Below are 24,528 nucleotides of genomic sequence, written 5' to 3' on the forward strand. Positions count from 1 at the left end.
ATCCACACTGTGGTATTGTCAAAACTTTTCCTCATTATTACAGTAATTGTGTAGACAAACACACTGCACACGTCCCCTACGGTTTCCTTGTTTTACCAAGCTACAGACTGTTTGACCTTTTCTAAAAACAATATGTGGCTTCTGTCACGTAAAAGTGTCGGTATAAACTTTAAATGTGTGCTCTACTGCTTTCCCAATTAAAGTCTGTCAAACTAAATGAGGGATGTTTTTTTATTTAGTTTTGTCTGATAAATTGGAATGTGATAATGGGCCACTTAAAAATGGCATTTCAGTAACTTTACAAGTACCAGCAGAGCGTTATGTGTTTACAATCCACTGTTGCACATTAGTTTTGTTTGGAATTTTCCATTTTATTCCTGCCCAGAGGAAAGCAATGATGTGTCTAAACTCATAAAATAAATCTCTAATTTTACGTTCTAACAGAACAGATGATCAGCATTACCTTGACAATTGTTGAATTCTTGCCACACAGATGCTGTTTTTAGTGAGCTCTTTGTTTACTCCATGTGTGGGCCTGTTGGAGTTCTATTTGGATGACGCGGTGAGAATCAAGGCTGGAAGTCGGGGCTTTTCAATATTTCCAAGGTAAATTTAAAATTAACCAAGCAATGTCATTTTACGTTGTAGCAAATATATGCGGAGAGCATACACGTATGGCAGAAGACCAGACACACGTGTATGCCGCCTCTCTTCTAAAATCTGCTGAGATAGACTCCAGCATACCCGCAACCCCAATGAGGAAAAAGCGTATAGTTTAAAGTTTAGAAAATGGATGGATTGATGTTTATATAACCCCTGACATTTTCACATAATAGAAAATTACGGAGAATTAGATTTTTGATGAGTCAACAACGACATGGTAGAGCAACTAATAATCTTGCAATGGAAAAGCTTATAAGCATTCAATTCCAGTAACTTTTTTTCCCCCCCGGCTCACCCCTCCCTTCTTTCCAGTTCCTCCCCAATGCTGGAGTCTCCTCTCAATGCTGAGTTGAAGAAGAAGGAGCCCAATCAGTTGAAGAAAAAAGGTCATCATGATATGTCATCTTCTTATGCTTCCAAAATGATTGCCTCCCTTATTGGTCACAAAATGGTTGCCTGTCGAATTTGACCCTCACGGCTTGAAACTCAACTTTATGGTACACTGGTTTGTAATACCTTAAAATTGAATTATAATTCACAAGTGTATAAGGCATTCCCTTTAGAAAAACAAATCACAAATTCAAAAAAAAAAATTCATTGCTGATACATGCGAAGTCTATTCCACAAAACTTCCGCATTTTACATGAGATAATGGAAAACATTACTTCCTTCGCACAGCAGGGGATGCTAATTAGTTATTTACCTCACTCCAATTTGAGCACTTTTAACAGGTACTTGAAATATAACAGCAGACACCAACACATTAAAATATATACGTGTTAATTATCCAAATGGGGTTGCTTTGTGCAGTCATGGCTTCCGTGGTCAAATAAGCCTATTTGTGACCCGGGTGTATAATTTGGCTCTGGCGGCAGTTTAATTTGGCTTTCTAGGGGGTCTCTGTGGTTTTCATGTTGCCCTCACTGTGAGGTAGCAGTGTAAAAGGGCAACATTATCCAGTTCTGACTTCCCACAGCTGCATGGAGGAGAGCACTGTGGAGATGCGGTCGAGATGTACTGTATGACTGCTATGTCAGACAGAAAGCCACAAGTATTTACTAATGCGGCCTTAATCGCGCTGTGTTATTTAGTATACAGTATTTGCAGAATTTAAGCATGTTAAACTATAAACCTCTTAGGCTCTTGGAAAGGAAAACATTATTCCATTGTAAGTCTGGAATGAGTCTACAGGAGCTATTTTCAAACAGCTGAGTGAGAAAGGATGCGACAGCCCACTTCACCATTATGATGTAAACATGATGGCTAAAAATTGTCATAATTTAACCGTATTGTATTCTATATACCGTAATCCCAAAATTTTAGTCTGTTACACTTACACCCATTACTTTTCTAAAGATTGGTTACTTTAGGACATATAGAAGTGGTAATGTATGTTTTCCTTAAAAAAAAAAAAAAAAAAAAAAAAAAAAGCCTGAATGATTATCTTTATATTTTATGTGGACTTCTTTCACCATATAATTTTCCTTCTGAACTTTGCTGCGAAAATGCCTCCAGATTTGGCCAGTCATTGTTAAATCAATCATTGTCACTTCTTCGAAATCCCAGAATTTAATATACGTCTGTGCGTCCAAAGCGCTTAATGCCTCATGACTTAGTCCCACAGATGCTGTAGATTGTTGGCGCAACTGAGTGCGCTTTCCAGGAAAGAACCGTCTTTGAAATAACATGATAGATTTATGTATGTTCTCTTCCAGTCCTCTGTATAACCCTTGGAAATTTAAAGACTAATGCTGTGGCCTGCGGTCGTTTTTACATGTCTAATTCGAAATGTATTTTTTAACATTATTTTTTTCCCATTTAATCTGCAAAAATGACTATTTATAGTTGTTTTTCAGTCATTGACAGCTGACAGGGATCAAATACCCCACTCCTCAATTTGTGGCTCATAATTAGCCTAATGCTTTCCGCAACTTTGTATAAAAATGACCAGTGAGAATTAAGCATGACCTTTTTGTGGGCACAAGACATTTCCTCCAAACTCTCTGGTGAGTTCGGGCACAGGAAAGTAAGAATGTATTGGCGCATAATCAGGAAAAAGATGTGTGAGCTTTCGGGCTTTTTGTATATTTGATATTTTCCCTATTTTCTGAGGGAAAATTGTGTTTTAACCCTAATAATGACATCAATAATATGGAGAAAGTGATTATCTGCGTAGGTGTGCAGTTTGATCAGAAGAGTGGCATTCTCTATGGAATGCAATGTAAAAAATAAATCACTGACTGGTAGACTATTTTTATAAACCATACATGAATACAGACACACTTTTCTAACATACCATACTGTCTTTGTTTTTGGTTGTTTTTCCACAGGTGGTATAAAAGAGCAGCCACTTGTCTTCCACTCAAAAGTGAAATCATCTGGATACACAAGCACTCCAAGGTAGCTTAATAAAGATAATGAATTTAAAATGTATGCTTTTAAATTTATTACCTTGTAATTCCACCTCAAGCCTGTTTATTGTGGCACCTCCTTCTACTACATTTCTGCTTTTATTTCAGAAATCTTATGTTTTCACCAAAAACAACTGCCCAGAAAAGTCAGTCCTCAATGAAGAACAATAAGAAGTAAGTGCTATATATAGTATTATCCTTTTAAAAAAAAAAAAAAAAAAAAAAAAAGTATTGAATTACAGTAGTTTTTAATTTGTTTCTAATCCTCAAATTTCAATTAGAGGTTTCCTCTTCAAAGATTACCCAGAAGACACTGCAGCACCTTCAGTTGTCCGTTTCCATCTAAGTATTACAAACAAGCCAGTCTATTGCTTCCAGTATTCAGGTGAGTATTAACATCTGTTATGACATGATGTACACATTTAAAAAATCTAACTCTTACCTTCACATAATAATTGGTTGCCATGTATGTTTTGCATTTCCCACAGGTGACGGCAAGCAAATCCTGTGTGGTCTTGGTGACAACTCTGTGTTAATGTACAAGTCTTCCCTCAAAGGCAATCCTGCTTTCTATACAGGTACATGGTGACTTATCTCATGTTGTTGTTGTTTTTTTTTCAGTTGGACTCGAGAGTGCACACATTCCAATTTAGTTCAACTTAAATCTATTCTAAGTTGTGATGATTTTATTAGACAAAGAGAATGAAGATTTTGATTTGTTACTAAAAGAGAATTAAGAGTAAAGCCTTATTTGGGCTACTGTAAAAACTTTGAAATGGATCTTTGGCATTCGATGAAACACTCCACAAATATTTACTGACTCAACTATAACTGTCAAACTTTTAGATAAAGACTTTTTACAAGAGATGCTTAGTGGTATTTCTTAAGTGGGATTTTTGGCACAGTCTCCTATACCAAAAGCACCAAAAGGGGGCGGCATAGATGCAATGACCAACATCAGATGACAAAAGTGATGCTGGAATCTTCACTCTGTCCACTTCTCAGACTTCCATAAAAGTAAATGTTGCAAATACACACTGTATTTCCAGGTTATTATGAAAGCCTCTCTTTGTTTGCAGGACACGACAAGCCAGTGAGCAGTGTGAGCTGGAGCCTCAACAGGCAATGCTGGTTAAGTGCATCACATGACCAGACTGTGCGACTTTGGACTCACGACATCCCAGAGCCTGCTGTTATCATGGTAAATGTTTTAGGTTATGTTTGTTTGTTTTTTTGTGTTTTGTACAGCGCTTTGTGACAGTTCAGGCTGTTTGAAAGCGCTATATAAATAAACTTGAGTTGAGTAAATGTCTGATTCCCATACACTGATAGTTCTTTGATGTCATTTATTTCCAATGCCCACCCCCATTTAACCCTGACCACTCACATGCTCTCAGCACATAATGCAGACAAGCCTCATGTGCTGACAAGTCATCATTCACTATAAAGCAACTATATACATGAACAGAAATCTGACTCTGTTTTTTGGTGGAAAAGACTCTTTCAATAATTACCATGTTGTAAAAGAATGACGGCACCACCAATAAATAACTTTTTTTTTTTTTTGTACGTGACATCTTGCTCAACAGTCTTGCGTAGTTATGTTCAAATGAAGAGATTCAATGCAGATGTGTTTAAATTAAGCAAACATTCAAGATTTATTATATTGTGCTACATATTTGGTACTGTAATTGCACAAGCAACTGCGCAAATAAAAACATAATTTTACAGCACTATCCTTTCCATCACAAACAAAACAGTAAAAGTTCCCAGCTATTTATTGAAATCATTGTGAGTGTGTGTAGATTTTGAATATCTGTTGTATATTGTTTTATTTCAGGGGAAAAAGATGTTCTCTAAACATATCAAAGCTGCCCAGTTTTATTACCTGGACAAGTTTTTGCTTCTCGGGTCTGGAGACTCACTGCACTTGTATTTGTATCATGTGGATGTCACACATGATGAAATCAAAAGGTAACCTAGATTATTATTGAAGCTGTAATGACTGTTTGAAAAAGCAACTGACGTGCATTTGGGGAAAAAAACGAGTACTTCTACTGTGTAACTGTTTTTGTTTTATTTTAATCTTCAGATATCAGCAGCGGAGTTTTGTCAAATTGTCAAGCTGCTTTTCAACATCCTCAGGAGCTGATATTACAGACTTGTCTGCTATCAATGATTTCTACGCCTGTATCCTTTCATTTCTCTTATCGTTCTTATGACAGGAAGTGCAGACTCGAGTGTTTTGGTTGACGAATCTAGCTGCTCAACTTGTTAGCTTGTCCCTTGAATCTGAGCCATGTAAACAGTTGCCTCCAAAGCTCCCACTGCTGGCTTTACTTGTGATTATTTTGTCTTTCAGTTTTCAGGAATGTTTGTCTTCTGACATCTTGCCAATTGAACAGTAGTGTAAAATGAATCCACCAAATTGGTAGAGTGATATCCTGTCCTGAGCTTATTGGTTCTCTGGAACATGCACGGGCAAAGTAAAATACAGCAGCCTTTTTTCATTTCAACTTAATTCGATGCTTGTCTTGACTCCATAATAGTTCCCATAACTTTCCTGGCTCAGACATTGTACTGGCAAGTGCTTCCAATCGCTCCATTCAAGTGTTTGACATGAACAAAGGTATGGTCGCTGCAGAGGTGCCTGATGCTCACAGCAGAGCCGTCCACTGTATCACACAAAACAAGGTAATCATCTCAAAACTTTACAGTCCCTATTTAATATTAATGGGTCATGTCGACTGAACTTCTCTGCATTATCTTGTGTCATTGTCATGAACTCATTTTAGAGAATTCAATTGAGAGCAGAATATTGTCATCAATACACTTGCCGTCAAATAAATTGAAGTTAGCATCATTGTTAGATGCATTGAAAATATACATAAAAAACGAAAAATAATTGTAAAATCATACAACATATAGTACTAGGCAGCACAGTGTATGTTAGGTGCGATCAGATTCAGGTTTCAAATCTTGGTTCCAAATCTTGATTCAAGTAAAAATATGAAATATATATATATATTCAAGATGACTGAAACTATGCACTGCAGTACAAAATAAAATGAAGATAACAAAATCAATCAATGAAACTTGATCATTTTCACTTTTCAATAAAAAAAAAAAAAAATGCAATTCAAAAGTGCTGTTTGTGGGGATCCAGGAAGGGATCATAGACCGCAGTCGCAGGCCATCATTATGAAGCATGAAGCATGAAGCATGAGTCTACGCACACAGCAATCCGGGAGCTTAAAAAAAAATAAAAAATCTAATAATAAATAATATAATAACCGATGATAGCAACATACGCACATTTTTAACTTAATGGTGCTTTTCGTTTTTACAAGACAGCATGCTGAATTTAATATGGAAAATAACCTTTGCTTTATGAATTATCATCAAATACTCTACTTTGACACATTTAATCCCCCTTATCTAATTTATATTTGTCTGTTTCCATTGTTTAAAGAACTAAACCATTTAAATTCCTTAGAAGTCATCCAACTGTCAATACAATGTTTAGCACATTTTTCTCACTTCTACATTTAACGAAATGCAGTCGATAATGAGCTTTGTGATTGGAAAAAGACAAAGCAAACCAATGTCTAGATCAGACCCACACAAAGGAAAATTTATTTGTTTTGGCATAAATAGGTTGAGCCAGTTCCATCTTCATCGTGAAGGATCGACTATTTGGCAGATGTTATGACGTTGCGTAAGACGTCTATGAGTGTTAGGGTGGTTACATAAGGAGCACATTATCTGTGAGGCCGTAAACGTGTTAGCTTGTGCTGTGAATGAGGCAAATCAGTGGCTAAAAACTCATGGTCATTATCGTTCATCTAGCTGCATGTTTGAACCCCTGGTTTTTAGGGATTATAAGAGATGGCAAGAGGAGATTCCACACAAAATGATGGCCTTGGAACGACGACACTGTTCCATGATCCAATTTTGGTTTTTGCAGCCTAACTCCCACATCACTGTCTTGGACCAGTGCAGGCCCAATTTGCTGTTGTCTAACAAGTAGACAGCTCGGGCCTGCATCCATAGCCATTATTGTGCTCTGAAGAATAGAATTGTGAATCATTCATAATGAAAACTGTAAATATTGCTGATGGATTTCAACTGGCGATGTCATGCTGATGATTTACACTCGACGAAGCAAGAGTCTGAGTGCTCTCCCTTGTCAAGTAAAGGTGTGACATTTAGACTCATCTTGACCAAAGTTCATATGTGAACTTGTGTACCTAAACTGTGTAAAAAAAAAAAAAAAAAAAAAAAAGAAACACGGTAATTTTCAGGTAGCTGTGGCACCAGAAAATTAGGAAACAGTAAATTACTTTCTCATAAAAATACAGTTTGTTTCCATTATGTAAGTACAGTTTTTTTGTTGTAATTTTAACAAGATTGTATGTAATATAACATATTACATGCATATAACATGGTGAACATGTTCACCAAGGGGATTGAACCCACAACCTCAGGGATATCAAACAACCACTTGATCCATGCTGCCGCTGTTGATTAGAATTTTAAATCTCATGAAATGTATACTTGGATTTAGAATTTTAAATCTCATGAAATGTATATTTGGTACTGCTGATTCCTCAGCAGAGGCATTCGTAAAAGCCCAATTCTTTGCTTTGCGTATTATTCACCATCTCAAGCTTTTTCCTTTCAAAATAAATGTTAATACAATGAATTATTATTATTATTAATAGGACATTACAGAAATTGTCGTTATTTTCACTTAAAAAAAGTCAATTCACAAACATACTGTGGTAAAAATACATATTTTGCAGTTATTTTCTCAAAAAAAATGTTCCACTTTTTTAGGGTTTTAAAGTTGAATTTTACATTTTATTCAATTGAATAGACAAATATTGGTGAAATTACGATACATTTGTGAACACATTTTAATAATCAATATATGTATTTCTAATGGAGTTTGGTTTTTTTTTATAAAAGAACAGAAGTATTGTTTTTACAGTTACAGTGACTTCACGTTATTTTACATTTGACATTTATAATCAGTTTATTTTTGTAAATTAAATTATATTTTTAAAATAAAGAAAAGGAAAATAAAAAGTAAAATTCTGTTATTATTATTATTATTAGTAGTAGTAGTAGTATTTAATTATTTTATTATTTGTGGGGTTTTCTTTTGTTTTTTTGTTTTGTTTTTTAACAGTGTAGTGACCCCATGCTGTTGTGTCCCCTTGTTTGGCCAATGATGGTAGGCTGGCTTAGCTGGATAAACAGGATCAGTGGCATGGATCAAATGCACGCATTCAAGTGTGATGCACACAGTTGACGTGATGCCTCGCCCTCACAGGTGCCTCTCTACTGTCCCGCCAGCTATATTGTGCCATCAATGTTGACTGCGTTGTTTCAGCTGAGCTATTGCGTCGATGGGTGCCCGAGGGCCTGAGGAGTGCGGGCAGGATAATACGAGAGAGAATCTCAGGGATTGCCTCTGCCTGGACTCATAAAGTCGCTCATCTTTTGCCCCGGTTTCTAGTCTCAATGTTGACCAATTTGAAATTTCCATTGCCGCTTCAGTAAAGACTCACCTGGAACTCATCACAGCAGAGCACGGAGGACTTCTCGGAAAACTGAACTGGAAATGCCCTCTCAGACTCCCGTTCTCATACTCATAATGGAAATCCTAACCAAAAAAAAACAAAAACCTCTCCCTATTTCACACACAATTGTATGCATCATCTGATAAGTTGGTCGGGATGTCACATGGAATTGCTGTATGTGAGCTGTGGAAACTGTATATATAACTGAGTGCTATCTCACTATAGTGGATCACAGAGGGAAAACAAATTTGTTGAAAAGAAAACCTCTCACATTCCACTTTCACTACCATTGGCTTTAATTCTACCTCTCTGCACACTGTTGTGCGAAGTGGAATGAAATATTTGGAAGCCGTTTGCTTATACAGGCTATATTGCAAAAGTAGTTTCCAGCGCTTCTAAGAAGCTAAGTCGCAAACTATTTGAGTCATGCGTGTCCTGACGAGGCATTTTTGTCCATGTGTGTATATTTGACAGGGCTCAATGTTCAGCACACAGGCACCAGAATCCTATAACCTTTTCCTCACCAGCGCAGTCACGGATGGTTTGAAGATGTGGGACCTTCGCACACTTAGGTTAGTGTAAGATTCTTTGCTGTTGAAATAATTACAGTTTGACATACTGATTTTTATACTGAATGCCTCAGTAGCAACACAATTCAATGCATAATAAAGCTCAGACTAATCTTGAATTGCAAAATTATTTAAAACAAAAAGGTATACTGATTTTATATTAAATCATGTTTTACTTGAAGAGTTTTTCGCATACTTTACTTTTGGTTCAGATTTATATACTTTTTATATGTATTTTAGTAGTCTGTTGGAACCATCAAAGATAAATAAAATTTCTCAAGAACTTCAAAAAAATAAATGAAGGAAAATAATCTTTTGAAAAGCCATTTTGTGTGGTGTATATTCTACAGGTGCGTGAACTTATTCTTAAAAAATTGCAGTCGCTATATGAATGGCGGCAGGTAAAGTTTTGTGTGATTTAAGAGGAATTTTAACAATTATTTATTAGTGATATATAAATAGATTTATTCATATTACGGTATTTCAAAACTGTACATTTTTTTATTGAATTACCTATAAAAAAATAAATTAAAAAAAAGCATAGGATTTTCATGTACACACTATACTCTTTAGAATGAGTGTCAGAACATTGCTATGTCAGGAGACATTTATTATGGCAGCCATAATTTCTGCGGTAAAACATATTTCATTCCCAATATTTTTATTAGCCGAACAATTGCTTCAACATATTTGTTAAGTTTCCGGTCTGACTGGAGAGTGGATCCCAGAAACACAGAACAAAGAGGAGGATGCGAATGTTTTATTCACCAAACACGTGAATATAAACAAAAAGCGCTGGACAGAGGCCAGGGAAAAAAGGTTAACAAAAGGTGCTTGCAAAATGCAAGGAGAGAAATTAAACAACACAAAAAGACCCGAAGGCTATAAACCGCAAACCAAGAAAGTAACAGATTTCTATTGCTATTGAAAACACGTCACTCAAAGGTGGGAACAAAAAGAGACGTAGCAAAACTTACGTAGACCCAAAACGTGAACTTTAGTATCGAATTGTAGCAAAGACGAAAAAACAGTAGAAACACTAGGCTATGGCTGTGAGCAGACGGAGCAACGACCCAACAGTGGCTGCAAGGAGTCCCAGTCCTTATGAAGGCCTAATAGGTGATGCACTGCAGGTGTGGTGCAAGGGACACGCCCCTCTCATTAATCAGGCACTGTGAGACAAGGAAAACACACTGAGAGCCCAGCAACATGACAATATTAACTCAAAAACAGTTAACCATATGAAACAACAACACCATTTTAATTTATATTTCTTTATTGCAACTAAACATCCATTTTCTGACATTTCCATACTTTATTGTGTTAAAGCATATGGAGCTGGGATTGTGTGTCTTCATCTTATATTAAAGGATATTATCAGTCATAAAAAAATGTGTTTCGACTCAAGGAATTTTTGAGTAATTCTTGTATGAATGTTTACCCAAACTAAGTTAAAACTGATGACTGACTATGTGGACCTGACTTTTCTTTTAATTTCTTTTTTTTTTTTTTTTTTTTTTTTTTTTTTTTGGCTGGCTGGCTGGCAGGATTTACTTAACATTTAAAAAAAAAAAAATCACATAAAAAAAAACGTTTTGACCTCATTAATTTTATGTTCTATATGATGAATTCCCATGGCTCGAGGTTAAAGCACTACAGTGACCTAAATGTGTAAATGATGATATGTTGCGTACAGCAAATGGGAGCAGTAAGTGTATACCCGGTTTTATTATTCATCTGAATGTTCAGCAGAATTTCCTGACAAATAATGACATCATGCAGATAAAACTGGATAACTTTGAGGAAAAACAAATCTTCAGTAGGGACATTTAGGAATATCCGACTTGCAGCGGCGAGTGGAGAAACTTAATTTGATCGTATTTTTTCTGCAACCTGATCTCCAGCGCTCCTTGCCCCCTTTGTAACAGAGGCAAGGACATGCATTGCGGTGGTGCACTATTTAAGTTTTATATTAGTTATAGCAAGCTTGCACTTTAAGCATTTGATATCCTGATGTGCCCATCACTATCACCATATAGTCAAACAATTTTAGTGAAATATTTTTCCTCACAAGAGAACATTGAACAGTTTCACCCAATTGCATCAGTTATCTTAGGGCTACACAGCTGTTTAGCACAAAATGCCTCAAGTTCTCTTTGCATTATGTGCGTATTTCTCTACTAAATGTAACTCTTGACTTTGTACCATCTGATCTCACCAAACATCGAAGTGATCTCCCAAGATTATTTTCCAACCGCGCATCTTCCCAGAAAATTATGGTTCACCACTATTGAATAATTCATTTGACAGTTCTAACCCAATTTTAGACGTTTCAGCGATCTTCTTAGTTGTTTTTGACATGGTTGTTTAGGAAATAAAAAGCTACGCACTGCATCAGTTTGGGTTAAATAACATGTTACAAGTTCAAACATATCAATCACTGCAATAATTATCCAATGGAAAGCTCTTACCTACAGTATTTGCTTAAATCAGAATGTTCAGCATTTAAACAGCAGAAGTACACATTACCTGAATACTCAGGTGCATGAAAGGAACCCTGAGGGCTGCCACGCAAAGAGGATCAGGCCTGCCAGTGCAGTCTGATTGTCATCACTCAAATAGTGAACAGTCATCACGCACGCAACACTGTGTCTTTGTCCATACGTGTGTGTTGCTAAGGTGGCGGGGAGCTAATATATGAGTGATATGTATGGGTGGGTGGGGGGTGGGGGGGTGGGGGGGGTGGGGGGGTGAGAAAACAATTTGTCAATAGGGCTGGGTATCGATTCAGATTTCCAAGATCGATTCGATTCAGAAGGGCCCGATTCGATTCGTAATTTGAAGGAAAAACACTCCCGAAGTCGATGCTAACTTCCTGTTGGCGCTAGACTAGCAATGTTTTGAAAACGAAGCATGTTTTGCATTTAAATATACAGTGTATGTAATTCTTATCGTGTATTTAGTTTTACAGTTAACTCCAATGAGGTGACATTAAATAGCTTAAAGGTGACACGACGAGAGAGGGGAGGACTCAGGCGCAGGTAAACAGTTGGCCACAAAAGGCTGCAGTTTATTCGCACGAACAGAAAACTCCTCTTACAGAGGGACAAAAGGCTGAACAAAAAGAGCTCCAAACTGGAGATACAAAAAGGGCACTCAAAAACAGGGACAACAGAAAGCGCTCCACTAGGGAGGAAAACAAGGGGCAAACTAAGGGCGCAAGGCAAGGCAAGGCAAGGCAAGGCAAGGCAAGGCAAGGCAAGGCAAGGCAAGGCAAGGCATAAAACAAGGACTGTGGTACGAGGGCTGTGAGGACGCTTCCATGCACTGAGATGTGACACTTCGCACTGAGGGGAGAATGCAGGTGGCTTTTATTGTCTGGGTTGATTGGTGACAGGTGGTGATAATCATGGGACCGGTAATTAGGGACCGGCAGGAAGGGCAAGTGACCTGGGGTGAGAAGGGAATCAGAATATCAAAATAAAACAGGAAACATGACTATGAAAATAAAAGCATGGGCCGTCACGCCGATGGCGGCGTGACAAAAGGACGCTTAGAGAACAACAGAATAACCAGAATAACATACGCTACACACTTGCTAGCTGCTAATGCTTCGCAAGCAAAATGGTGCATTCAGGGTACTTTCACAGCGTCGGAAACATTGGCTTTCTTCAATAACGTTTTCAGTGGAAAATCATCCATTTAGCTCAATTGGCCAATTGTTTTGGTCGATGTTTGAAGGCCAATAATCGGCCAATTATAATCGGCGGCCGATTAATCGGTCGCGCCCTATTTGGCACATTAATTTACGGGGGGAAAAAAACAGTATTAAAAGTATCGATTCATAGTTTTATGAATCAATATTGGGCTATGAAAAGGAATATCGATTCAATATCGATATATCGGTATTTTAGACCCAGCCCTAATTTACATTCATATATTTCTGTTTTGCGAGCCTATAGCCCCCCCACCCCCAACTAGCCTCAGTGGAACACCATCCTCAATTCTGACCTAGAAAACCAGAAGAGTGTTTATACTCAAACTGGTTACACTGCTTATTGTCAATGTTATACTGGCAGCTTGTGTCAGCACTTTTCACCACATCTACACATGTTATCCATTCAACAGTCCAATATTAATATTATTAATATTGGACAACATTAAAAAGAGCTGGGTCACATTTGACATTGGATATGTGAAGAATAAATGTTAGCAAATGTTAGCGATGTTACCAAATGGGAAAGCTATTCAGTGAGGTCAAAGACTTCAGAATTTTGATTCTTAGTCTCCTCCTGTTTTTCCCATATCACCAAGTTTTACTAGCTGCCAATTACTTGACATGTCACCGCTATAGTATGTCACTGTACTTCCCATTTTTACTTTGAAGTGTCTGTTTTCTCCATTTACTGTGTTAAACTGGGTCGCAGTATTGGGAAATACCTTTGTCTAACTGGGCTTGACCTCATGTCAGCATAGTTGACGGTGGTATTTATGTTCCTAGGGAGATCCCTAAAGTGATGGTTTTTCAGTTAAACTTTTTTTTTTTTTTTTTTTCCCAGCTGTCAACTAGTTCCACATAATGTGTTTATACAATTCCGTGGAACTGGCTGACAAGCGTCTGTCCAACCATCCATGCATCCATTCTCTAGCATATATCCTGTTTAAGGTTATGGATGAGCTGCAGCCTATCCCTAAGGACTTTGAGCAATAGGCGGGGAACACCCTGGGGCTAAAATATACTTTAAAGAGGTTGACTAGACATGATATGAATGTAGCAATGGGTCTAATTATAACTTAACTTCTCACATCCATAGATTACCGAGTACCCATTGTAATATAGGACCTCAGATGTACCAACATGACATCTTTGTGAAACAACCATATAAGAGCATGATCTTAAAAAGTATGCATTGCCCCAAATTTCTGACTGGAAATACAGTAGCGTATGTCTTTTACCTACTTTCAGCTCGATTACTGCAACATGAATGTCAAAAAGGCATGTTCTCACCAGATCCAGTTGAGGTTTGGATCCGGCAACATTTCAGCTCATATAGCACGACCTTTGCTCAGTGAGCTGTCAGTGGCATTGTAAAGACATTTCATGCTGTTGCAAAGCAAACGTAGAGGCCGGTATGTGGCGAGAAGCAGCCGTTTGTCATCCGCGACCTCCTCTATCCTGTTTTTATTCAGATTTTTGTGAAAAGTAAAGAACATATTGGCACGGGTAGCAGTTAGCTTTTTAGCGGATTTCTGTAGTGCACTGCTATGGTCTGAGAATACCTAGACATTAATTATAATGTAGTGTAGTCATATCAAATAACAGCCAGGGCCTTTAATATATAACACACATATACAATGTCTGTTTGCTATAATATATTGGACATTTTCATGCTGGAGTCTGATCTTAAGGTGTTTTTTTTTTTTTAAACTAAAACCCTGCTTCCCTCCCAAATTGGGTCACATTTCACACCAGTAACATTTTTGTTTCTTGATTCTAGAGGAAGCAAGATTATTATTTTCAGGCAAACATTTAGTATCTTTAGTATCTTTCTCCTGAATTCTTCACTATTGTACACATTTCCTCAGGTGTGTACGCCGTTACGATAACCACGTGAACCGATGCCATTCCTGCTCTTCTGCCATTTCGCCGTGTGGTCGATTCATCGCGTGCGGCTCAGAGGACAAATGTGTAAGTAAGTTGTAGGTACATGAACTGTGAACTTGTAAGTGACAAATGAATTGTGCATGAAAATAAGATAACAAAACAAAATGGGGGCAATGATGTCATTGGAGCTTCTGGATGAACAAGTTGATTTACTAGACGATTAAGACCCATCAGTGTGTGGTTAGGATTTTTACAACATATAATTTAATGCACAATTGGATCTGAATCATGCCCAAAGTATTAAGACCAAATAAATTTGAATTATATGGCTGTATTTAGGACATTTTTCTTACTTGTTAATGTTATAGTTAAAATAAATTCAGGATTTGTTTAGAGCTAAAAACAATCATTTACATGTACAATACTTTGTAATCTTTGAAATATAACATCAAATAATAAAATAAAGAATAAATAATAATACATAAAACATAAAAATAATAATACATTTTAAAAAAAATCGTAGAAATACTTGGAAACTCGAAACTCTAATTACACTACCTGGCTTTTTTTTTTTTTTTACTTTTGTCCCATTCTATTATAGTTGTATTTTAGTCTATTGATATTAATGTACAACTAATTATATCTCACAATAGTTTTTTTTCCCATGCTTTAATTTTTCTTCACTGATTGTTTCCACCCCTTCACGGTGATGTGTTCAGGGGTCTATTTTAACACCAAGATTTTTATTTATTTATTTATTTTTTTGCTCTTGACTCACACTTTTAATCGGACTCAGACCTTTTTCCAAAGTCCAACTCTACATCATGATGAAATAGTGTTTTTAAATTGCTTTTCCAGACAGTGACTTTTACTTGCCTTCAAAGTGTCTTGGAAAATGTCCTGTTTTTTCTTATACTGTTTATATGAGTATAAAGCAGTGGAAGGAAATATGCGCTTATTAACATTTATTTGGACAATGCAAAGATTTGAGAATACTGCAGCCTAATGTGCATTGCTGAGAGGAGTATACAATGGGGAAATAGTGCTTTTCTCCCATTAAGCACTTAATTATCTTTAGACTAAAACTAAGCTAAGCAGAATTTATACATTTACATTTTTAAACGTAATCATTTGTATGGCTGGTGACCAGTTCAGGGATGGACACAAACCCATCACCATAAGTCAGCGATGGTGAGGTAAATAATGAATACGCCAAAGCTGAATTGTTGCTTTATTTCTTATAAATAGAGACATCTGAGGTTTTATATTACATTGAATTGACAAAATGTCCCCCCAGCCAAGAAATGCCCTGTTAGACACCACGCACATCACATGCCTTGGAGCGGAAACACTCTACCCATGGATGGTTTTCCTTGAGCCTTTTTCAGAGAATCCCAATAAAAAACAGCTGTAGAAATCTGATGAGTCGTCGTCTGGTAACGAACATTTATCTCCACATCTGGTTTTATCTGCTTGTGGCACTCGAGCAAACAAATGGCTCTTAAAATTTGACGATTGCAGCCAGGAGGGGAAAAAGTTGGGCAACTGATAACACACATTCATGTCTCTGAGAGTCATCATCGCATCGTCAGTGTAAGAGTTCCTAACAAGCTCTCTTAGACCTTAAAGGCATTTTGAATTCTAATTTTACACTGGAACAATAAGAGAACTTTATGGTATTGTCGTCTCTTAAGATTAAGATCTCAGGACTCAAATTAGAAAGGTAGCTGCTACCCAAGGATGCAAGCCCATATTTTGATACAATGTAATGTAATGTTCTCTTTTTCATATTCTGTGATCAATAAAATGCTTTAGTTACGTCAGGTGTTCATTTAGTCCATCTTCATTTCAGGCTTACGTATATGATATAAGAAGCAGCAGCTACCTTCACAAGCTCCAGAGACACTCTGAGACGGTGCTCAGTGTGGCCTTCAACCCTGCTACACCACAGGTAAGATGGAGCTGATGAGGCACATAAACAGTATCAAACATTTGCCAAATGAGATACTGTATATTGTGATTTATTGGGAGTTACATTGACCATGGAAAAAGGAAGGGAATTGCGTATTCAGTAGCACAATTATGGAGGGTAAGTGGCGTTTGATGCTAATCAGTATTATCTTGGCAACCATAGGGTCAAAAGAAAAACAAGTAGAGATCACTACTGAAATGGCATAATTCAGATTTATTTCAGAGGAACTTGTACAAGAATTTACTGTCTAGTCAAAGGGTCAACAACCTTTACTGTCAAAAGAGCCACTTTAGGCTAAATGAATAATCAAAAATCTCTCTGGATTTTTTGTTGTTGTTGTTTTTTTGTTTTGACAATTTTATGCACATATGGTAATTTTCTCTCTTTCCTCTTTTGGACTTTTTTTTCACATTTATTTTCTTCCTTTTTTGTATTCAATTCTGATATTTTTGGCAAATTCTTGGACATTTGATGGTAATTTTCTGCTTTTCCTCTTACTTTTTGGACATTTTATGGTCACTATTTGGACTTTTATTTATTTTTTTGACAATTTTATGCACATATGGTCATTTTCTGCCTCTCTTTTTCCTCTTTTGGACAGGTTTTTTTACATTTACTTTGTGCCTTATTTGTATTCAATATATATATATATATATATATATATATATATATATATATATATATATATATATAGACTGGCGGTTTTTGAATATTTAACTATTATTATTTAGTCAATTCATTTGAAGAATATTTTATCTAAAAAAAAAAAATACAAATAAATATTAATTTCTACAATTTCCTTATTTATTTATTTATTTATTTATTTATTCATTTTTTATAGAGAACCACGGGGACTAAAGAATCACATGTGGCCCCAGAGCCGCAGGTTGCAGACCTGTCTAGTCAAATAGATTATATACCATTAATGCGTCTCACTATTCCATGAGCTGTGTTGTCATGGAATCAAAGTCGCCTATTTTAAATCTACAGGTCATTATGCATAATGCTACTTTTGCAACACAATGCTACATTAAAATTCCCAGGTGGAAAGTTTGATCCATGGCCACTGGCTGGCTGAATTACAGAAATCTGCACAGTTGGGATTCACACTTCATCAATCAGTGTTTGCTTCCTCTTTTTCCGAATGCCTGCATTTTTAGATATTTTTTATTTTTTTGCAGCACTAGCAGAAAATCAATAGGCTAGAATGTTATGTTTTCTGTATTGGTGTTTGAAAAGCAATAAAATGATTACTATAATTTACATCAAGCAGGTAAAGAAAGAATCTTTCATTTCAACATACATTACTGCAACATTTATTCAGTCAAGACCAGACTAACTAGTACAAATCGAGATGCACACACATGTACACACACATCATATCTCCATAAAATCCTGTCAACGCATACCGTACATTTTTCTTTCTTTGAATTGACAGACATTATTTACGTTACACGTGCATAGTTATTTTATTAGATTAGCTTGCTCTATAATTGGTCAACATACAGTACGTCTTGTGACTATCTCACAGTAGGTCATTTATGTGAGTACCTTGGAGGGACAATTACTTCATCCCATATACACTGTTGTTTTTCCATATACTGTATGCACTATACGAAATAGTAGCACATGATGGAAGGTGAAAACCGTTTTTTGTTTTTTTTCCTTTTACCTTGTTGCACTTCAAAGAAAATTCGAACATGTGCATCGGTTGCGTGAAGAAAATATGTTTAACTAACATACAGCATTTAATTATTTTCAAGGAAAAGGGGAAACACCCTAAACACCAGTTTACCATATTTTAATCATGTGCTGCCAAAAAGTAAGTTTTTTTTTTTTTTTTTTTTTTATTTTTTTTTTTTTGTGGTCAGGGGCTGGTGAGAGGTAATAGCGCTCACACAATAGTATTAATTTAATTGAACATTATGTTGTAGTGGTACACAGTGGTATTGCATCATACCATTTTGCCCAACCTGTGCTCATCTTGCTTTTTATTTTAGGCCATATCTCTAGGCCAGATGTTGTCCATATTTACTGCTGTGAGAACTCTCCACCGCAAGTCTCAGACAGATAATGCAATGCATATTTTCCACTCATTTACCACTCATGTTTTCCACCCTAATACTCAAAAGACCAACAAGGCGGGCTGATCCACAGTTCATTCCCCCAAGTTTACAGTATCCTGCTGCTTAACACTCTTGTTAGAAATCCAAAATGTGGCTGTTACTTTGTTTACTTTCGCTATGTAAGGATTTCAGGTGACATACGTCTGTAAATTTGTTTTTATTTCCTGTAAATTTTTGTAAGCTTCTCCTCATTTGATCCATGTGTTTTGTTTTGTTGCATGAGAGGCAGCGTTCCAATCTAACAAATTCCTGAAAGTCAATGCACTTTTAATGCTGTTCCTGCATTCACTCCCTCGTATGGAATTTACGTGCTTCAGTCTCGTATGGAATTTACGTGCTTCAGTTTCATATATAAAGGCAAAGCAAAAATGTTCTAGCTAGCCCGAGGCAAATGAACAGCTACCTCTTAGAAACAGGTTACTGGGTCAAACAAGTGCTTTATTTGGCTTACTGTGATGTTTTTGAATCTGAAGTTGTTGATAGCTCCTCTCATGTTGTTCCACACCAGAGATGGAAAACATCTTCATCACATTAAAAAATCTATACCATAAGCCGGTAAAAATGTGAAAATCGTTGCCGTCTGTTCTTATTCGTCCCATTGAATGCAAATGTATGCTTTAGATTGTGATTTTAGAAAAGTGAATTGATGCTATAAATTGCACAGTAAATTCTCGTGCATAACTAAACACAATTTAACTTAAGGGCATATTTTTTTGCCACAATGTTGGCTGAACTCCAAATGTCCATAACTTTGGAAACTTCAAAAATTCCGCTGTATGGATGGATGAAGCAGGAAAAACTTCGGCAGCCGCAAGATTGGGTCTATCGAATAGTAAGATATGAATGTGAACAGAGCAGGAGAAAGGAGCTTAGTGCATTTTGGGAAATCAGACATTCTAAGCCTACACCAGCATTACTGAGGGATGATTCTGGACAAGCCTGAGCCAGTCCAAGCTCAAAGCTTTCAATCATGCAAACGCACTTGTCAAATGACACACTTATTTTCTTAAATAATCAGCTGTCTCCTTGGTCCAGTGGAAAGAGCTTTTGTGATCCATTCCCAGATTCAACTCATAAAAAAAATTGGCTAAATAAAAGCTTAACACATCAGGGTGGGAAATTAATGCACACAGAGCCAATGTGGTAATCTGTTTTTTATATTAGCTACATAATGTAAAAAATGAAGTAGACAAAATGAAGTGTGTTTTTACGCATTGGCAGACTTCAGTAGACATGTCTCATACATGGATTGTAATATTCAGAAAAGTTCCCAGAACTAGGCTCGATGATTGTTACATTTACAAGTCAGATACATCCAAAAAAAGAAAAAATACAATGGAGATATGTACCATAATTTCTGGAGTGTACTATAAAAGATGCTACATTTTTGACATGATTTGAATCGTGCAAATTAAACAAAGGTGCAGCTGATTGATGGATATTTATGTGATAATGAGTTTCATACCAGTATGTCTTATCACAGCAGAACAATGACATTTCGAAAAAAGGTCACAGTGACACAATGAAACTGCTCAAATTAGATAACAAACTCACACTTAATTGTTTTGGTCTTTTTTGCAGATACTAGAATAAGTTGTAATTGCGTAGGTGGCGGTGTGCTTTCATTGTCAGAGAGTGCACAAGAAGTATTTATAGACGAATATTCCATTGGCGAGCGGTCATAATAAGCTATTAAGCTAATAATGCGGTGCATGCCCACATGCCCAAGCTCATGCTAATCTGTGTATCATTTGTACTTTCAGTTTTCATTTAGTAACTGAAAAACTAAAAACAAAACAATGATAGTGCCTTCTTATTTTGTTCTTTGTCTTTCAATCTGACACAAAAAGCAAAAACAGATCATTGTTAATTGAAAACTAATATTGGCAAATATTTGTTTCGCATCAGCCATACTATTGTTTTGATGAAGTGAGAATGTTATGGATTGTTGTGCTTTAATTACTTGGGACCTCATTTGTACGTAGTTAGCTTCAGGACTGCAGAGCTGTGACCGCTTACTGACACCAGCAGCTGTTCTCTGAGACCCCCCCACATCCCTCCACATCCCTCCCTCCCTCCAACTTGGAAGACCAAGTGAATCATCCCATTGGCCCTTGTCTACAAGGGTCCACATGTATCATCTTTGCTCTTTCCAGCCTGGAAAAAAATGCAGCTGGCGTCCTACTTGACTTTCTTCAATGTATTTAATTTGTGGCTTGTTGGCATTTGAAACTCTTCCCACTGCTTTGCCCCTATTATTACTTTTTTTTTTTTTTATCATTTTCCTGCCCCCAGAAGCTTAACACTTGATGGTCAGACAGCAAACACAGAGCCGTCTGCTCCAGAATATCACATTCGAGTGAGACTCAGCTCTCTGAAAGCATCAGGCACATGTTCAATAGATGAACTGCATTAAACAGGAAGCCATGAGTCTCTCGAAGCAGATAAACTGCTGTGAGTAAAAGTATTGGAATATCTTCAGGAACTAAAAATGGAGTTCAGTAGCAGGTCACTTATTCTGGACCAGACTGAGGGCTCACAATGTATGTTCTAGGGTGCGTTGGGAAATTCAGTCTGACACCATACCACGAGTCTGACAGTGGGAGATTTCCAAGAGGCAGAGTGCGCTCCTCTTCCTTGAATTGATGAACGCACCCGTGTTTTTTGTAGCTAGCAAGACTACTGTAAATATTATCTACAGTGGCTCTTTCAGTAATATCGCTAAACAACACCAGCTTCAGAAAACCTCCAGCTGTATTCAGTATTCACACTACACGAATAATGAATGCAGGTTGCTTCAATCCCCGTCAACCCAAGCCCGCATCTTGTGTACACTTTCCATTTGCCCTGGCTGACGCTCTGGCCGTTGCATTTGCCCACTCTCAGCTGGCACTCTTACTTTCTGGTACTCTGAATAACCGAACGGCACATTCCAACAACGCTCTTGAGTTTCGGAATGGTCGGAGTGGAGCATTTTTCCCCCCCAAACGCACCCCTAGTTCATCCCTTTTATGGACATTGCCCAACAGAAAAGGGCATTTTCCAAAGAATACCAATAAAAGTATACAAATAGAATTGTCCACATTTTCTTGGTAGGGTGAAGAATTTTGCTCCAAGAGAAACTAACAAATTCTCAATTGAAGAATCTGGTGGGTTTTATTTTCCTACCTTGATGCATATAATTTGTATTTTTTGTTAAATGCGATCGTTTTTTATATAGTTGTTCATATTACAATAACATATAGCTGGCATCAGGCCAAAACCTTGTTCCTCCAAAATCACCACTTTTCCAGAAAAAACAAAAATGTCATGTTTGGTCAACCCTTATTAATATTGCATCATCAAAGAGAGCAAGCCATTTTCAAGACTTTTGTCAATAAATCATAAAAATGACACCGTGTGTGCAGAACATCCTGTTATTTTGGTCATAGTCTGTGCTCTTTGTGTGATCATTTAAATCATTTGCGACACGTTCAAAGCCTGACTAGACGGACATTTTGTAAGATTCACGTTGACACCATTGAACAGTATTTGTTGACACTTTTGGCAATATTTGGATAGAAACCATCAGATAATTGAACCCACATTTTTTAAATACTTTTTTTCTGTGGTAACCAGGATGCTAGCCCAACAATAACTTAGATTGTGTAATTTAGATGACACGTCATGCAGCTTTTTCTTTGATTTATGGCTTGGCGAGAGACTTCAGCATAGCTATTAAAAACGTTGCAACTTCCCCTCATGCACGAGGCCATGTCTTGACAATATAAAAGACCATGTCTTGTAAAACACCCTCGTATGGGAAAAACGAATTTCATAAGACACCATAACTTCAAAACATTAAGGATCAAGCGCTGGCTTGATTTATTTCTTATTACATAAGGACTTTTGACCCTGCTGGTAAATCTTCATGCGAGCGATAACCAATTCAAACTGTGTTGTTGTTTTTTTTGTTTTGTTTTTTAAAGTTCATAATCAAGGGAAGCTGCACAGCTAGGAGCCCTGCGTGACCTCCACATCTACATTAAGAGTGCTAAAAATGTCTCTGATCTGTGACCCTGAAAAGCCCGTCGTCGTCAGCTTCGGTTGAGCTAGCCTCAGTGAACAAAGGTTGAAGGTCGCTTAGGTGGAATGCGCCGGATTACAGATGCTTGCGTCTAGTGTATGATGGTAAAACGATCTCAACACTTTAGTTTGTACTTCAACACAATGAGAGACATGTCAAGCTCGTTGCGGTTCTCGGTAATGAAGCTGCTTGCTGACCTTTTTAACTCCTAAGCACATACTGCGGCAGCCAGGGGCAGAGACGCGATTCTGGATTTAAGGTCAATGAACAGGAGTTCATGGTCAAAAGAAGGCTGAAAAATGAGTGAAATGTCATTAGGCTTGATTAGGTTGTTTTAGGGGTGTCAGGCACGATTGAGATTTTTAATCGTAATTAATCGCATGACTTCAATAGTTAACTCTGTTCTAAATGTACAATAAAATGTAAATAAAGTTTTTTTTCATACTCTTATTAAAATAAGTGGGAAAAAATTGTTAAACTAATACATCTTTTAGTCATTGATACAGTAATTTAATAATTCATAAAATTGAGTTAAAATTAAAAGATGTATAGTTAAAAAAAAATGAGTGTGACATTGATTTGTGTTGAGGTCATTTTTCTGCCACTAGATGGCATAATTGCATTTGTAAGGGTTAGGGTTAGGGTAAGGGTTAGCTATCTAATCTTTAACCTAAAGTAACTTGTCAAGTTCTGCACATTTTTTTAAATTGTAAAATACAATATATGCATTATTATTAAATTTATTACTGCTAAATTTTGACGTGGACGTGTGTGCTGCGTTGCGATTGGAATTCCCCCAGTACAGGCTTTCATCCATCCATTTTCTTGACCGCTTATTCCGCACAAGGGTCGCGGGGGGTGCTGGCGCCCATCTCAGCTGGCACTGGGCAGTAGGCGGGGGACACCCTGGACTGGTTGACAGACAATCGCAGGGCACAGACACGAACAACCATCCACACTCACAAGCATACCTAGGGACAATTCGGAGCTCCCAATTAACCTGCCATGCATGTCTTTGGAATGTGGGAGGAGACCCGAGTACCCGAAGAAGACCCACGCGGGCATGGAGAGAACATGCAAACTCCACCCAGGAAGGCCGGAGCCTGGACTCGAACCGGAGTCCTCAGAACTGGGAGGCGGACAACCAGTCATCCACCATGCCACCTACAGGCTTTCAGTTATTCATTAATCGTCATTAATCCCACGTTTAAAAAAGTAAACTCAAAATTAACGCACTAATTTTGACACCCCTATTTTTAATACAATATTTGAAATATTGCTGGCAATAGGCACTAAATTATTTGACTAGTGGACTTAACAACTCCAAGAGGGTTCGGTGAGTCAATATTTATGCACCTGACTGTATGTCCTCAGTGTCCATAATCTAGTCTCTACTACATGGTCGTCTGGTTAGTACCGAATTACAGAAGGATGAAAAGTTTGAATCCTCCTCAGAGTGCTGCTGACTAAAGCATCTGCTTTTCTCCCTGAAGATTTGCATGCATCAAAAAGCATTAGAATGTGCATG

The 24,528-nt window shown here is 37.2% G+C and overlaps 1 protein-coding gene across 2 annotated transcripts in view; it reads left to right on the top strand.

Moving 5' to 3' along the window:
* The window catches only part of wdr27 (WD repeat domain 27), a 31,551-nt gene that overhangs the window by 4,112 nt on the left and 2,911 nt on the right, over positions 1–24,528 (top strand). For both annotated transcript variants that reach the window (XM_077496251.1, XM_077496252.1), the window contains exons 11-23: positions 494–606; positions 976–1,049; positions 2,994–3,063; positions 3,183–3,248; positions 3,356–3,459; positions 3,563–3,652; positions 4,154–4,275; positions 4,915–5,048; positions 5,167–5,264; positions 5,647–5,768; positions 9,137–9,234; positions 14,818–14,920; positions 16,689–16,787. In XM_077496251.1, the coding sequence (XP_077352377.1) occupies positions 494–606; positions 976–1,049; positions 2,994–3,063; positions 3,183–3,248; positions 3,356–3,459; positions 3,563–3,652; positions 4,154–4,275; positions 4,915–5,048; positions 5,167–5,264; positions 5,647–5,768; positions 9,137–9,234; positions 14,818–14,920; positions 16,689–16,787 (1,293 nt within the window). The remainder of the gene's footprint in view (positions 1–493; positions 607–975; positions 1,050–2,993; positions 3,064–3,182; positions 3,249–3,355; positions 3,460–3,562; positions 3,653–4,153; positions 4,276–4,914; positions 5,049–5,166; positions 5,265–5,646; positions 5,769–9,136; positions 9,235–14,817; positions 14,921–16,688; positions 16,788–24,528) is intronic.

This window comes from Festucalex cinctus, chromosome 14 (genome assembly GCF_051991245.1).
Source record: "Festucalex cinctus isolate MCC-2025b chromosome 14, RoL_Fcin_1.0, whole genome shotgun sequence".
Lineage (NCBI taxonomy): Eukaryota > Metazoa > Chordata > Actinopteri > Syngnathiformes > Syngnathidae > Festucalex > Festucalex cinctus.